We start from the raw sequence: 14823 nt of genomic DNA on the forward strand, positions 1-14823 counted from the left end.
ATTAGGATTATGCAGGGACAGGGGATATTCTGACCCTGGCGGGCCACCGTAGGCCTTTCTCACCTCCTGAGTAGCAGCTTGGGATGGTTCTTGCTCTCCAGGTTCTTATCAATGAGGTCAGCCAGGAGCTGCTTCAGCACATCAGTGGCATACTCTAGCTTGCTCTGAAGTACAGTCATGATGAGCGAGGCCACGTTGCCTCGGTCGCGCATGGAAAAACTGCGCTGAGACTCAAGAGTGCGGATGAAAGAGAGTAGGAACACCTTGTTGTTGATGAGCTGGGCGAAGAGCTTCAATCCTTTCTCCACACGCTCCTGACGGTAGCCTGGGACCTGTTGGGGGAGATCCAGGATCTTAATATGAGCTTCTGGCTGTCCCACTAACTGAATAGGCTCCAACCCCCTCTACTCCAGGCACAGCTGATCTGGCTAACACTACCAAGTCCTTCTCAGTTGTCAAGCCTAGGGCCTAATACCTGTTTACCCTGCATCACAGGCTGCAAAGTAGGTAAGTACATGCAGATTTTGAGACACAGTCACTAAGACCAGGGAAAATTAGCCACCATTCATAAGATGTATCAATAGAACTTGAATCCACCTGTGCTAGACTCTAGAGGCTGAGCTCTTTCCTGATGATGATGCAGAACTAATGAAGGGCCCTTGTCTCAGATCGCCTTCTAATTCTCTGGAGCTTTGAGAGGCCAGAACTGCTGTGGTTTGTGTCCTGCCTGAGGAATTACCAGGCCAGGACTCACATCTAACCTAACTCCCCTCTGACTCCAAAGACTCTATGGTTAAGCCATCAAGATGACTGGATTTCCCCTGGACTCTGCCACCTCCATACTCTGTAAACTTGTGCAAATTCATTTATCTCTTAGGGACCCCAACCGCCCTACTTTTAGAAAGGGAGAGACAGTCTCTGTTCTTCACCCAGGGGAGGATGGACTCAACCTTCCTCTCCGCAGGGTAGGTTTTTGGGAAAACGGTACAATCAAATTGAAAGGTGCATGGCAGTCACCTAGCTGAGCATGGAGGACAGAGATGTCCATAAAGGCTCTGTTCAGAGGAACCTCAGGCTGGTGCCTCCCCGATGCTCAGCAGCAATGGAATGAATGGATGCTCCACAGTACTGAGCATGAATGACCTATCCAAGCCACAGCAAAGAGGCAGATGCTGGGAACACACTGAATGCAAAAGACAGACACTAGAGTGGGCTCGCTCTCCATATAGCACCATTTAAACACTGATTGGGGCAGGGAAGATAACTCTATGATGGTCAGAAAGTGGTTTTCTTGGGCAACTGGGAGAGGGACACAGGATACCTATAGAGCTGGTACTACTGCTCTGCCTTTTGATCTGAACAATGGCTTCACAGGTGGGACAAGTAGGCTGTCTTGTCATTGTGCTGAGTGGTGATGCATGTGCACTGCTCTGCATGTTTTCTTCTAAGAAAACTGCTCTTGAGAATGTTGCCACAGGCTTGGCCTTCATAGGGAGCCTTCGTGGAACACTGAGAAGTGCTTGTCCCCTTGAATGCAATCCTGGGGGGGGGGTATGCTGAGGAAGGAGGGACAGCTAACAGAGGTGCCAATGAAGCAACTTAAGAGCTATGTCCCAACCCCCCAGGTCTTTGAGAAGGACTGTCATGAATGTCACAGTGAAGAACATGGTTTCTATTGGTCAAGCCTGGGTTGGATTCATAGCGGTCACTCATCAGTTGTCAATTTCTTCAAGAAAAGTACAGCTGCTAGAAGAGCTAATATGCATATGAACCTTACCTTACTCTTTGCCAAGTCCTGTTTGGACCATTTTGGATATATTTACTCATTTTATCCACACAAAATCTAGGGTACAGGATCTGTTAGGACCTCTAGGACCACATGAGGACAGGAGTTTCTTCAGGATCTTCCAAGCTAGACCATAGACCCAGACAGTCCATACATACCCTCCCCAGGAGCCATCACATAGGCTCAGATGACTTATGAGAGACCTGTGGAACTGAGTACCAGAAATGGCTGAGTCACAAAGAGTAGCTATTTTATTCTGCTGTCCATCGCTGCACCCCGCACCCCCACGTTTCAACTGGCAAGGACTGACAAAGACAGGCAGAGATGGCCTGTTGGCCCCAGGTCATAGAAGATGGCAGAAATAGACATTCTTCACATGACTCAGAAACCCCCGTGTTCTGGATTCAGGCTGTGGCATTGGCAGCAGGCTGTTGTCAGCTAAAAGCCAGTCCCAAGTCCTTGGCTCCTCTTCAGATGGCACGTTGGCCCTCTGTCTACTCTGCATGGCAGAGGTCTTATGCAAGCATTCCTGGTGGCAGGCATTCTGGTAGGTCTGAAATCTGAGAGGAAGCCTGTCTGCACCCAAAGCAAGTCCTTTGTCATTCCTCTGGCTGCAGTACTAGTACTAGGGAGGACAATTCTCAGACAGAGGTGGGAGAATGACAGAGCCAAGAGGATACATTATGGATCAGCCAGACAACCTGGCCCTCATCTTGGCCCTCATCATAGCCCCATTCCCTGAGTTCCTCATTATCCCAAGAGGGCCTGGCCTTGGCTTACCTTATACCTGGCTCCTTTGGTTCCCAATCCCCGGTGAGCTGTCGTAGTACTGGCCAGGGATACATGGTAGCCTCTTCTGCCATAGCTCAGGTGCTAATCTACAACCTGTCTGTTTCCTCCTGACCTCCTTTCCAAACCTGTGACCATCCCCTCACACACATGGTCGTGCTTTTACTTCCTCTCCTTCCACCTCTTCTCAGAATGATTCCTCTGCTACTTGAACTAATGGTAACAGATAATGCTGTGTGCAGTGCACTTTATGCGCAAGCTTCCTATGGAGTCTTCTAATGATCTCACACCTTCAGGTCCTCGGAGAAATCACCACACGTGTCCCCAGGCCACCCTGCTGCTAAAGGGCAGAGCTGCATTTTCAAGACCCCCCCCACCCCAACACCTATCACCGTGTCTACCTTATTACTGGACTCAGCAGCTGTCTGAAGTCAACTCAGGCTTCTCCCTGCAGCCTTCCCAGACACAGTCTCTCAGCTTCCCTGATTGTCTGTTAAGAGGAAGGGTGGCCATGGGCAGGTTTGGCAGTACAGCATATAGAGAGGACACTGTGCCAGCTATAGGTCACCCCATGCCATGAAGACCCATTATGAACCTACTGTGTGAGCTGTTCTTCCACCTTTAAAAAATTCATATGCCTGTGGCCAACAAGTACCTGGGGCCCAGGTAAGACATTTTGGCTAGCCTCTTGCAGACTAGGTACCATGGTCAGCAACCTGGGCTCTGGAATCAGAGAACATGGTAACTGGGCGTGGAAGAGAGCTCCAATCCCTCCAGAGTCTACTGCTTTATCTATAAAATGAGAGTAGGAAGGTCTGTCTCATGTTTTATGAACATTAAATAAGATAATGAACATGAAGTACTTGGCATATGCTATGTGCGCAGAATCAGCAGTGGTTTTATTACCTGCCTCTACACATCCCTGGACTGCAGGGTTTGTTGCTGTTGTTGCTGTTGTTGTTGCTGTTGTGTTTTTTTCTGTCTGTCTCTGTTCACCCGGAGTTTCTTAACACCTAACACACATCACTCTCTGTCCTGATGCTCGAAGTAGACACTTTCTCTCTCCATTTGATAGAGAACAGAGATGGAGGTAAAGTATCTTGGAAAGTGTATCCAGGAGCACCCTTTCATACTCTGCCACTCTCTCCCAACCCCAGCCAGAGTCACTCTGAAACCAAATATTCTTTATTATCCAGATGGTTCTCCACTTTAGTTGGAATTCTGCACATATAAAACTGGATAGTAAAATTTAATTGTAACCCAATAGGTTAGAATTTAGGAGCCAGTGATGGGTTAAAGCCAGGAGTGTGTGACCGACGGACTGACATTCTTTGTGTTTTTAAAGCACTAGTATGCGATTGGGGCCAGGAAAGTCTCTTCCTCAAATGCCTCCATGTGCCCGTGTGGACTGGCAATGCACCAAAGCAAGGAGACACTCTCCCTTCATACTTTCCCCTGTGGGCATGTGTCCCATGCAGCTGAAACACTCCTCCTAACAATGGGGGCGGTCCTTTACACACAGAACATCAAGGAGAGACTTTCCATAGCAAGAATAGGGTGGAAACCAACAAAAGAATAGTCCACATAGGACCACATAAGGTCCACAGACACAGGCTAATATAGGGATGATAAAGTTGATTTCTGGGCCCAATTTTGACATGGGCTTAGAAAACCCCACTTAAAACTTACATCTTTGTGGAGACTTGGGATTCTGAACTAGTTAAATAATTCTATATACTGAGGGATATAATAACTAGGAAATATACTAACTAGAGAATATAATAACTAAGAAATATTATAACTACAAAATAACTCTAAATACCTCTCCTGGTTGAATTCTTTGATTATTCCTTCTGATGCCCCAGAGACAGGACATCACTCCTGATGTTAGTACTACTGTTTCTTCTCTTGTACAGACAGGCAGACAGACAGACAGACACAGACAGACAGTCCTTTACTCAGATATTTCCTACACTAATACTCTATGCTGGGGTATACTCTTCTGGTAGGAAGTCAGACCATAAAATGAAGTACACAGTCTATACACAAGCAACACCCTCATGCATACAGGCAGTGACCTATCTGCCTACCACACCGACTTCTCTGAACCAGGAACTCACATGCTCTTTTATGTCCTGAGCAGTCTGGTGTCTGGGTGCAAATTAAAGTGAGGATAAGAAAAGATGAAAGGTAAAGAAGAGTAGAAGAAGGAAGAAGGAAGATGAAGAGTGCAAGCAAGGCAAAGGATGGCATCCTGAGATACATAGTGTCTTTGTACACAAATATTTGATGCATGTAAAAGTACAGGCACACATGCACGCATACATATTGACAGAGACTAAAGGTTCGTGTCAGAGAGAATGGGGGACATTACCCAAAGTCTCTACAAGTACTTCCTAGTGTCTGTCAGACAGAGGGGCAAGGAGAGCTTCTCCAAGACAGAACTGCCCATTCTCTCATTCCAAATTTACGCACACACGCACGCACGCACGCACGCATGCACGCACGCATGCACGCATGCACGCACGCATGCACGCACGCACGCACGCATGCACGCACGCATGCTCACATTCGCATCATCAAACAAATACAGAGCAACGTGTGTGCCGTAAGCATCACTGTGGAAGAGCGTCGTGAGCTGCCACAGCGCACAGCCTGCTGCACCCAAAGAGACCCCATGAGGATACTTCCTCCGACGACATTATCTACAACCCTGAGCAGAGGGCCTGTTTTCCTTGTGTGGAACATGTCCCCCGGAATTGCGTCTTATTTCCCACTGGTGCTTCGTCTGTACATTCCATTTGCTCCTGACATAGAAGCAGAACTGAAGGACACCCAGAGTTTGGGGCACAGGCTTGCAGCCAGGAAGAAACATAAAGTCTGACAGCCTTGGCTCTATTTCTGGCTCTGTGGCCATCAGCTGTATGCCTAGCTACTCAGTGGGATCCTCTGCCCTCTTACTTTGCTCACCTGTAAAATGGGCTAGCCTACTCGGAGGGCTGCAGGGAAGGCAGATGGCTGAATGAATGAAAAGTACTTAAAGCTATGTAGGAATTTTCTTTTTTTCTTTTTTTTTTTTCTTTCTTTTTTTTTTTTTTTTCGGAGCCGGGGACCGAACCCAGGGCCTTGCACTTGCTAGGCAAGCGCTCTACCACTGAGCTAAATCCCCAACCCCGCTACGTAGGAATTTTAATGGCCATCAATGTTGGTCCTCAGGATTCTTCTTTTGTCCTGTTTTCCTCATTTATCATCTTTCCCTTCTCCCTGGTATTTATCTTGATAAGCCATTCCAAAGCCCTTTCAGAATAGAGTGCAATTTGAAATATCTGCATAAGTGAGATGGCAGGCTAGACAGTAAGTGGGATAATGTTTTCAGAGGATGGGGGCCGCTGATGGCAGTGCGACAGTGGGGTTTTATCATTCCCATTTCCACTTCCCTTCCTCATGTGTCACTTTCCTTTCCTGAGGAAGCAAGCAGTAACATCCCTTAAACACTTACTGAGCACTGATTCGCTAGTAAAACCCTTTCTACTGCCGTTCACTAAATCTAAACCCATGAACTGCCCATGTTTATTTAGCCTCTTTGTTTGGTTGTGTATTCATTGGGTTAGTTTGAATGAGAAGAACTCTGGTGGACTCATAAATTTAAATTCTTGGTCCCCAATTGGTGGCACTGTTCAGAAAGCATTATGATATATGGCCTTGGTGGAGGAGGTGTGACAGCATGGGTGGACTTAGAAGTTTCAAAAGTCTGTGCCATTCCCAGGTAAACCTCTCTATTTAATAGTTGTTGCTTCAAGATGTGAGCTCTCAGCTAATGCTCTAGCTTCATGGTTGCCTGCCTACTGCCATGCTTCTCACCCTCTGAACCTGTAAGACTCTTTTCTCTATAAGTTGCTTTGGTCATGGTGTCCTATCACTCAATAGAAAACTAACCAAGACATACATGTATCAATTTCGTGGGAGGGGGTCCTTTCTACTCATCCAATCCTATAAGGTCTCTAGGATCCCCCAAGGCCCTGAAGTGCTACTGAAATGTGTACTTTGGGGTTTCATGGCTTGGTCCTATAACACACACATTGGTGTTTACAAGCTGGAAGACCTCAGGCAAGATGTGCTGTTTCCATGGTCTCCATTTTTTCACTTCTGAATCAGGGTGCTGAGTGTGTTGATCACCAGTATCACTGACCTACTGTAATATGGGACTAGGCACAGATTTTTACCTCAAGGTCTCGTAGCACAGGGTGGTCTTCAATCCCTGGGAACAGCACCCGCATGGTATAGGTCCTGTAGTCCAGAAAAGGAATCCCAGCTCCATCCAGGTCACTGGTAAGCTCATGAATATCTGTCTGCAGCTCTGCAAAAGCTGGCACAAAAAAGAGTCTGTGAGGAGCCTGGGATGACAGCTCAGTTAGTAAGTGCTTGCCTTGCAAGCATGAGGACCTGAGCTTGATCTCTATAATTCATACACACAGAGACACATGCACATGCATACATATATATACACATACATATATACATACACATACATGCATATGCATGGTGTGTGTGTGTGTGTGTGTGTGTGTGTGTGTGTATTCATTCCCTGTGCATAATGGTACACACTTGTGATCCTGCATTAAGGCCATGGAAACAGGAAGATCCTGGTACCCATCAGCCAGCTAACCTACACCACTTGGGAAGATCCAGGCCAGTGAAAGACCTGATGGATGGCACTAGAAGAACAATAGCTGAGAATCCTGTGAGATGCTGGATGGGGCCAGCCTAAGGGTTATTCCTCTGAGAATGTTCAGAGCCCTCACCCAGGCCCCAGGGGTATGGTCTGTGGATCTTTGAATTGATATGGGAGAAAGCTGGTCTGGGGCTCATGTCTTTCAAACAACAGAGGCTGCCCTCCGACTTGTGATAATATCAGGATCAGAAGAGGAAGGGCTCTGGTTTGTAAAATGTGTTGGGAAGGGAAATATAGTAGGGCAGGACAGAGGGGACAAGGAATCGGTGAGCCTATGCCTAGTGTAGAACTTTGAACTGGATTTCCTTATCAAAGTCAAGAACAAGTTCTTCCAATAAAAAAGGGTTTGAGCATCCAATTCTGGGTCATGTAGTTCTCAGACACCAAACAAAGCTTGGGCAGAGAAACTGTCATCATAACCTATTTCTTCTGCACAGATATGAAGAGGGTACTTTTGCACTTCCTACCTAGACGCTGTGTTATTTGGTGGTATATTTTAATTGCATATAGGTACTGTCTGTAAGGGCAGCTCAGGCCTCCAGATGATAGAGTCACAAGACCACTAGGAAAACCTGGCATGCAGTACAGCCCAGAGCCAAAGCTGTCATACTCTATTCTGAGCACAATATTCCTGAGGCCATCCTTTGTTCACCTCAGAGGTGCAGCTGTCAATACTGCTAAACTGTGGCATTCTCCTTAGTGTATGCCCACACATACCTCTGCATGTATACATGCAAGCACATATATGCACACACATTAACAGGGATATTGGCACACACAGCCAAAGAACAAATCATGACTGCTGCCTAACCAATATTTGTTTCCAATTTGTTTTTGTAAAACCTAAGATGAAGATAAAAGAATAGTTGGTGGCTTCAAAAGGTATTCACAGGCCCAAAGTGACTCTAGGGACACCAAAGAGTGAGCCTAGTGCCCAGCAGGATGTAATGACATGTTAACATGACACAAGTATCTTGAGCTGCACACAGGGTCCTGCCCTGTGCTTCTTGGTGACTACAGTAGAGCTAACAAGAGGTCTGCTGGTTTTCATGGGTCTTCATGCCAGGAGAGCCCCAAGGCTTGCTGAAAAGCATGGGGAGCTAAGCAGACCTACAGCCCCACTATGTGTTTGCTATATGGATGCTGGAGTTCTTGTTATGACATCCTGTTAGGACATCTGAGACAGTTGTTCCAGAGTTTCTTAACACACACCAATGCATATGAACAACTGAACAAGGGAGTCAGGGGACCCCTTTGGTATGCGCTATCATCAAAGCCTAACAAACACGTATTGATGGTTGATCTTAATTGCTAGCTTGAGTGGCTTGAGAATTACCTAAGTGATTAGTGAAGCACAGCTCTGGGTATGTCAGCAAGGGTCTTTTCAGAAACAACTAGATAGTAGTTACCAATGGATTGACTCGTCCTTTGATGGGTTTATAATATGATATTGCTGTTGGGAAGGAATTGATGGTTGGAAAGTAAGGGCTAGCGAGATCACTGGGGTTGGAGCTGTTCTCGGGACTGTATCTTGCCCTGGTCCTTTTCTGTTTCTGTTCTTCTTTGCTTTCTGGCAACTACCAGTTGAGCATTTCACCATGCTCTCCTACTCCATGATGGATGAACCCTCTGAAACCATAAGAAGGGAGACCTGTACTCCTTTAGTTTGGTTCCAGTGGGTTATTAGATCACAATAATATAAACGGACCAACATGCTTGTGCATGTCTGGAATAAAGAACACATATCTGTGTTTGTATGAGTTGGTGGAGAGTTATACATAAGCAAGAGTAAGGTACACAGAGTGTGTGGCTGTACAAGACTGTGCAAGCATGTCAGTGATATGTCAATGTGAAAATGTGTGTTTGTACATGTGTGTGCCAATATACTCAAAGCTCAGGTCTGGGCTGATGTCTTCTAACTATGGGTGTGGGTAGCTTCCTGACTGACTGAACTCTCTACACAAACCTTGTCCCCGGGCCCAAGTTGCCTTATAAATATGCAGCAGCTGTCCTGGCATCCTGGAAAGTCCCTCTGTCAGTAACCCTGCATGTCCTTTGCTGTAAGATGCCTCCTTCTGTCCCAGCAGCCTAACTGTCCCCAGCCAGAAGCCACAGTCTCCTATGGGACTGCATGGGTTTCTGCCTGCTGAGTTCCCTTCCCTGGGGAGGCTGGCACCCCTCCCTTCCATTGCCTCATCCGGATTGGGCTGCTTCACTGGCCAGGAGGAGAAGGAGGGAGTCAGGATTGATGTGTCTGCAGTTTCCTTTAAGTCACCACGCACCTCCAACATTCAAAGCCTCACGCCTGCCTCACATAAAAGAGATTCTAATCACTACGCCTAATTAGAGGGAAGAGTACATTGCAGAGAAAAAAATTAAGCAGTGTAAATATAATAAAAGGCAGTAATTAACAGTCCCACAAGGCAGATGCCAGGATGACAGCTGAAGGATGTAGAGATGGAGCCTAGACTCCATCAAAAGAGGCGGAGCCTCCCCAGTGGGAATCTGCATGATCCTGAGCCCAGGTATAGGGCCGGATTAACTCTGTATACATATTACCCACAGAGATATAGCTCAGCTCCTTCCTCCCAGGGTGGCTTACAGAAGGATGTCCTGGGGTTATATAAGTCTTCTCGCTAAGCTGCCTACTTGGGTTTGACACTGCTGATCTCCCTTCATGGTCGCTTGTGTACATTTTTCAAACACAAGCTGTGAAATGCACTTCCTTTGAAATCTCAGATCAACCCTACAGAATTCCCGGCCTGCTGATGGCCGAGAACTGAGGGATTGCTCACATGCGCCATATTGAGACAGTTCCCAGGTCTTCCCTAGAGGAGACTGTGAACTCTCCCTCCCCGCAAGCCAGAGTTCTGAATCTGGATGCTGTTCTTGGTGTATAAATGATCCCAGTAACATATCTAGACAAGTAAGGAGAAAACCAATGGCAGATTGCTAGACAGGGCTTTGGGCTGGGACCCTGGCTAAGCTCAGAGACTGGCAGAAAGGTTCTGCAGCTTGCTGGGCTGTGAACAGGAGGCACACACATGTTGCACCTACCCCCCCCCCCATCCTCATACAAGTGCATGCACAAATTCAAGCAACCTTTACCACTGGCTGCTGTCACCTAACCTGCTGGCTTGTAAACGAAAGATACAAACACAATTATGTACTTTTACACACATAACTACCCTCCACCGAAGTGCCACCTGTTGGCTAATGCACTGACATACATAAATGTAAAGTGTACACACACATGACCTTCAGTGCCACCAAATGCTGCCCAGGCTGGTTGGTATAGTACAGAAACACATGTATACCTGCATACATACAGTGAGTTACATGTGCTTGCATGCATACATAACCTCTAATACTACCCACTGCTGCCCAGCCTACATGCTCTCCTGTGATAGGTACACACGTGCACACACACAGACTCCAGCACCAGGGACCAGCCCCTGGATGCTCAGTACCTTCCTTGCACTCCAGGGCCACACGGGATTCAAGGTTGTCCATCTGCATCTGCAGCCTCTTCAGAGTGAGGTCACTTTCTCGGGACTTGCGTTTGTAAGCAATGAGCACAGCCACAATAAAGATGATGAGGAGACCACCAGCCACTGCGATGCTGACGATGGCGGGCAGGCTGAGAGGGCTGTCTGGGGCGATGTACACCATCCCAGGGGAATATTCCATACCACCCACCCGTGCCTGTGGACATAGAAAAGAAATGGAGGGTAGCAGGGCAGGCTGAAGGAGAGCATGATTGCCAGTGAGGAGCCCTCCCCAGAGAGAGCATGGATGAAGGAGACAATGACTCCATTAGAAAATGTGCCCATCCTCTAACTCAGGAGGATGCTGTTGTCATCATAAGGAAACAGCTCATAACTACACTATAAGCACAGTGATAAAGCTCCAACTGGCTTCCCTGAAAATCGTCCTGCCATCTGAGCTGGGAACTAAGACACAGAAAACAGTATCATGGACTACCTTACACCAGCTTCTTAAAGGCTCCTTCTCCCTCTCCCCCTCCCCTCCCCTCCCCCTCTTCCCCCTCTCTCCTAACACAACTTGCCACTCCCTTTAATGTTTTGCTCTTGTTGCAATAGCCAGGACAGAGGGAGTGCTAATACATAAGAAGCTGGCTAGTGGGGCAGGACAATGGAAGCAAGTCTGGGGTGAGCTGGGGAAAAGTTCACAGTGGGCAGGATGTACTCTCCAAAGTCTCTGGTAGCCTAGATACAGCCGAGCCACTCTCACCCAGCAGCCCTCATGCCTGCACCACACACAAGGGTGTCCCAGTAGATCTCACCATCACTTTGTGCCTGCCGATGAGGTTGGGAGACTCGCAGAGCAGCTGCACATCTGACACTGTCACGGTGCATGGTTTCTCCCCAACCAGCACAGTATAGTTCAGCTTCACATTGCCTCCAGCCACAGGTGGGATCAGGTTCTTGCCCTGAACAACAAGAAAGCCACCATCCCCAACCCTGAGTCAAAACCACAAATGCTGGTGGCTGCTGTGGCCTGCTACTCAACATCTGATCTTATGGATGGACCAGGAAAGAGGCTGTCAATAGCAAGTTCAGTGTGGTGTGCTATGAGTTTGGTCCCTAGTGCAGTTAGGTAAGGCATAGTGGGACCTTTAAGATGTGGAGCTGGTTTTATGACTTCCCCTCTGGTTCCCTTCTCACCGGGGGCCCTGTTAGAAGGTCCTTATGAGAACCAGGGCTATTATTTGATCTTTCATTTTCCAGAACAATGAGGCAAGTTAACTGTTTTCTTTCATAAGTGTCCAGCAATAAGTATTTTGTGATAATAGCAGAAAACAAGTTAGTATATTACATACACTAGTGTCCTCTCATCCTCCCAGTAAGGAATCAATAACTGATAACTGAAATGCCATGGAAAGCTTATCTGGAATACCTTTAGGATAATGGGGGTGCCAGGCTTGAGCTCCAGGATTCCTGAGGGACTGAAAGCCTCAAACACAGGGTTAGGATAGTAGGTGAAGTTGGTCTTGTTCAGAATTAGCAGAGACTGGACGTTGTCCAGGATGAAACCAAATTCTTCAGGCCTCTCAGTGAGATCTGACTGGTGGTCAGGACCCAGGGCAAGGGCTGGAGCCTGGCAGGTCATCTCAGTAGCATTTAGGACCTCACAGATCTGCAGGAGACAGAGGAGTGAACAGTGAGCAGCATTTCCACACCAGGACTCCTGATGTGAGCTGCCATTACACGGGGTTGATATAGGAAGATTATGAAGGATGCAACCAGGACCATACCCTTGGCTACTCGCAGACTGCACTCTGTGGCTGTTTTCTAGCTCTTGCTTTGCCCAATGTGAATGGGGTAATGTTAATCTGTGTAGGAACGGTGGGGGTGAGAATGGAACTCCACGAACTGTGGAAATTATTGGTCTTTCAGGCCTATATCCCCAAAGCTGTAAACACGGTCAGGCCAACTCCCATATCCAGGTCGTGAAGGTATGCCATGACACAAGTCATCTATGTAGGCAAGGACCTGCCAAGGGACTCACGTTGATGTGCTCTTTCCCTCCGTGCTTGGCACGGATCTGTGGGTTCTGTATGAGGTCCAGATGAGTTCCCCAGACGGCAATAGGTGTGTTCCCACTGCCCAAAAAAGAAAGAAAGGAGTGTGTGAACAGCAGGCATAGGAGATAGAGTGGCCATGACAACAGCGGTCATCAGGATGAACCACAACAATAAGGACGGGGAAGCACAATTGTGTCCTTGGAGACAAGGATGTGAAGCTGAGTGTAATAACAAGGAAAAGCAGCTCAGAAGGACAGAGCAGGACAGTGGTGACCAGATGTCCACATTGTCCCTTGCTGAGCTGTTTGTAACCAGTGCATCTCACAGAGGCTCCCAAACGTGAGCCAGATATTTCAGCCCTGTCGTCTCCTTCCCTAACCCTTACCACTCTTGGTCTTGTTCTAAACGGTCCCCAGCAGAACCCCCAGTGGCCAAACACCAAGCACAATCTGTTTCCCATGACAGTCATACTACAGATTTCCTCCTTAGTGGCTTCAGTCCAGTTGAGACCCATGACAACCACAGTCCTGGACCAGACACACCTTTTCTAAGAGGACGGGTGTAACATGCTCCGAGACTCAAGTCTCCTGAGCTCTGGAGTGGCACAGGACAGAGGTGAGGAGGACTCAGGTGATTTAGCTCAGTGCGGCCCTTCAAAGGGTGTTATGCTCTGTATCTAGGAAGGAGCTGGTGGGGAGGGTAGGCAGCCCTGTGTCTGGCTCTGTCCTCCTTAGACTAGAGTGAGCAATGGCCTGAGTGCTAGTCAACAGAGTGTCACTGACAAATATCCTGCTGCTGAAATCAGTATATTGTAGGTAAATCGCTTCTAACCAGAGTAGCTAAGATTCTTTGTCACCTGTACTCAATAGGTATCTATCCATCTATCTACTTTCCCATTTTTAAACGTCTCATGGTTCCTCTTTCGCATTGAGTATGTCTTCCATGAATTCATGTGCTCACATATACCTCCAGCTGTTCCTGCAGGATTCTTTCTACAGAAGAGTTTCTGGTATCTAGCCTCCAAGTCCCCAGCCTTTCCAACCACTAATTCTACATTCAGTTTCAAATAACCTCATCATTGTCCCCAAACAACCCAAGCACTTACAGGATACTCAAATTTATACACTGTGCAGAGCCAAGTTCATCCTCAGATTTCTTTAACTTAAGCAAAAATGCTGGCAGTCCAGAATGTGTCCAACCTCCCTTGTGGCATGAGTGTGACTTGGGACACTGCTGAGTGCCAGGAAGATGACACCTTTATTTCTGTGACAATATGAAGGGAAACTAAATTCAATAAGGCCATGAATGTCCCAGAGCATCACTGCCTAGTGTCTTCCGTGAATCACAAAGGGCTGTGTCACCTTCCTGAATCGCCAGGCTCTGAGGCCAAGGCCTGGCATGGTTCTGACAGACTGTTTCCCCTTCACATTTTAGCTAAGGACAGCCAATGGCCTTTCTCATCTCACCAACCAGACCTGTTCTCTCTGGTCTTCAAGCAGAGGGTGGCCAACTATTTCTATGATGGGCCAGGCAGCAAATATTTCAGGCTCCACAGGCCATATGGTCTCTGTCACAATTACTCAACTCTGTGCAGCCATGAGCGAGCAACTGTAGACAATACAACCAGCGAGCAGAGCCGGGTGCCAATAAAATTTTATTTACAAAAATTCAGGCATCCAGTCAGATATGGCCCTTGGGTCCATGGTCTAAGTTTCACGCTTAGCGTAGGCTTACTCCTACCTCAGGCAGGGCAAAGAACTTCTTTATTCTGTCTTTACTAATTTCTCCAGTCCTGGGCCCTTCCTGGCTGGAATTGACTGCGTGGGGCACTGAGCAGGGAACAAGTCGAGAGTAAGGTGCTAAGGTCATTGGTCAGGTAAAGAGCATTGACTGTATCTGTTCTTTCCCACCCCAAGTCTTCACTGTGTCCCCAATGCACCCCAGAGCATCAGCTTTCCAATGATCTCA

The 14823-nt window shown here is 47.5% G+C and overlaps 1 protein-coding gene and 1 long non-coding RNA gene across 5 annotated transcripts in view; one reads left to right on the top strand and one right to left on the bottom strand.

Annotated features, from left to right (window-relative positions):
* Positions 1–14823, bottom strand: part of Plxna4 (plexin A4) — a 441985-nt gene that overhangs the window by 40521 nt on the left and 386641 nt on the right. For both annotated transcript variants that reach the window (XM_063285987.1, NM_001107852.3), the window contains 6 exons: positions 12840–12933; positions 12228–12467; positions 11614–11760; positions 10778–11012; positions 6799–6941; positions 64–332 (listed from right to left, as the gene is read on the bottom strand). In XM_063285987.1, coding sequence (XP_063142057.1) covers positions 64–332; positions 6799–6941; positions 10778–11012; positions 11614–11760; positions 12228–12467; positions 12840–12933 — 1128 coding nt within the window. The remainder of the gene's footprint in view (positions 1–63; positions 333–6798; positions 6942–10777; positions 11013–11613; positions 11761–12227; positions 12468–12839; positions 12934–14823) is intronic.
* Positions 1–14823, top strand: part of LOC108350688 (uncharacterized) — an 84095-nt gene that overhangs the window by 27526 nt on the left and 41746 nt on the right. The window lies entirely within an intron of this gene.

This window comes from Rattus norvegicus, chromosome 4 (genome assembly GCF_036323735.1).
Source record: "Rattus norvegicus strain BN/NHsdMcwi chromosome 4, GRCr8, whole genome shotgun sequence".
NCBI classification, from domain to species: Eukaryota; Metazoa; Chordata; class Mammalia; order Rodentia; family Muridae; genus Rattus; species Rattus norvegicus.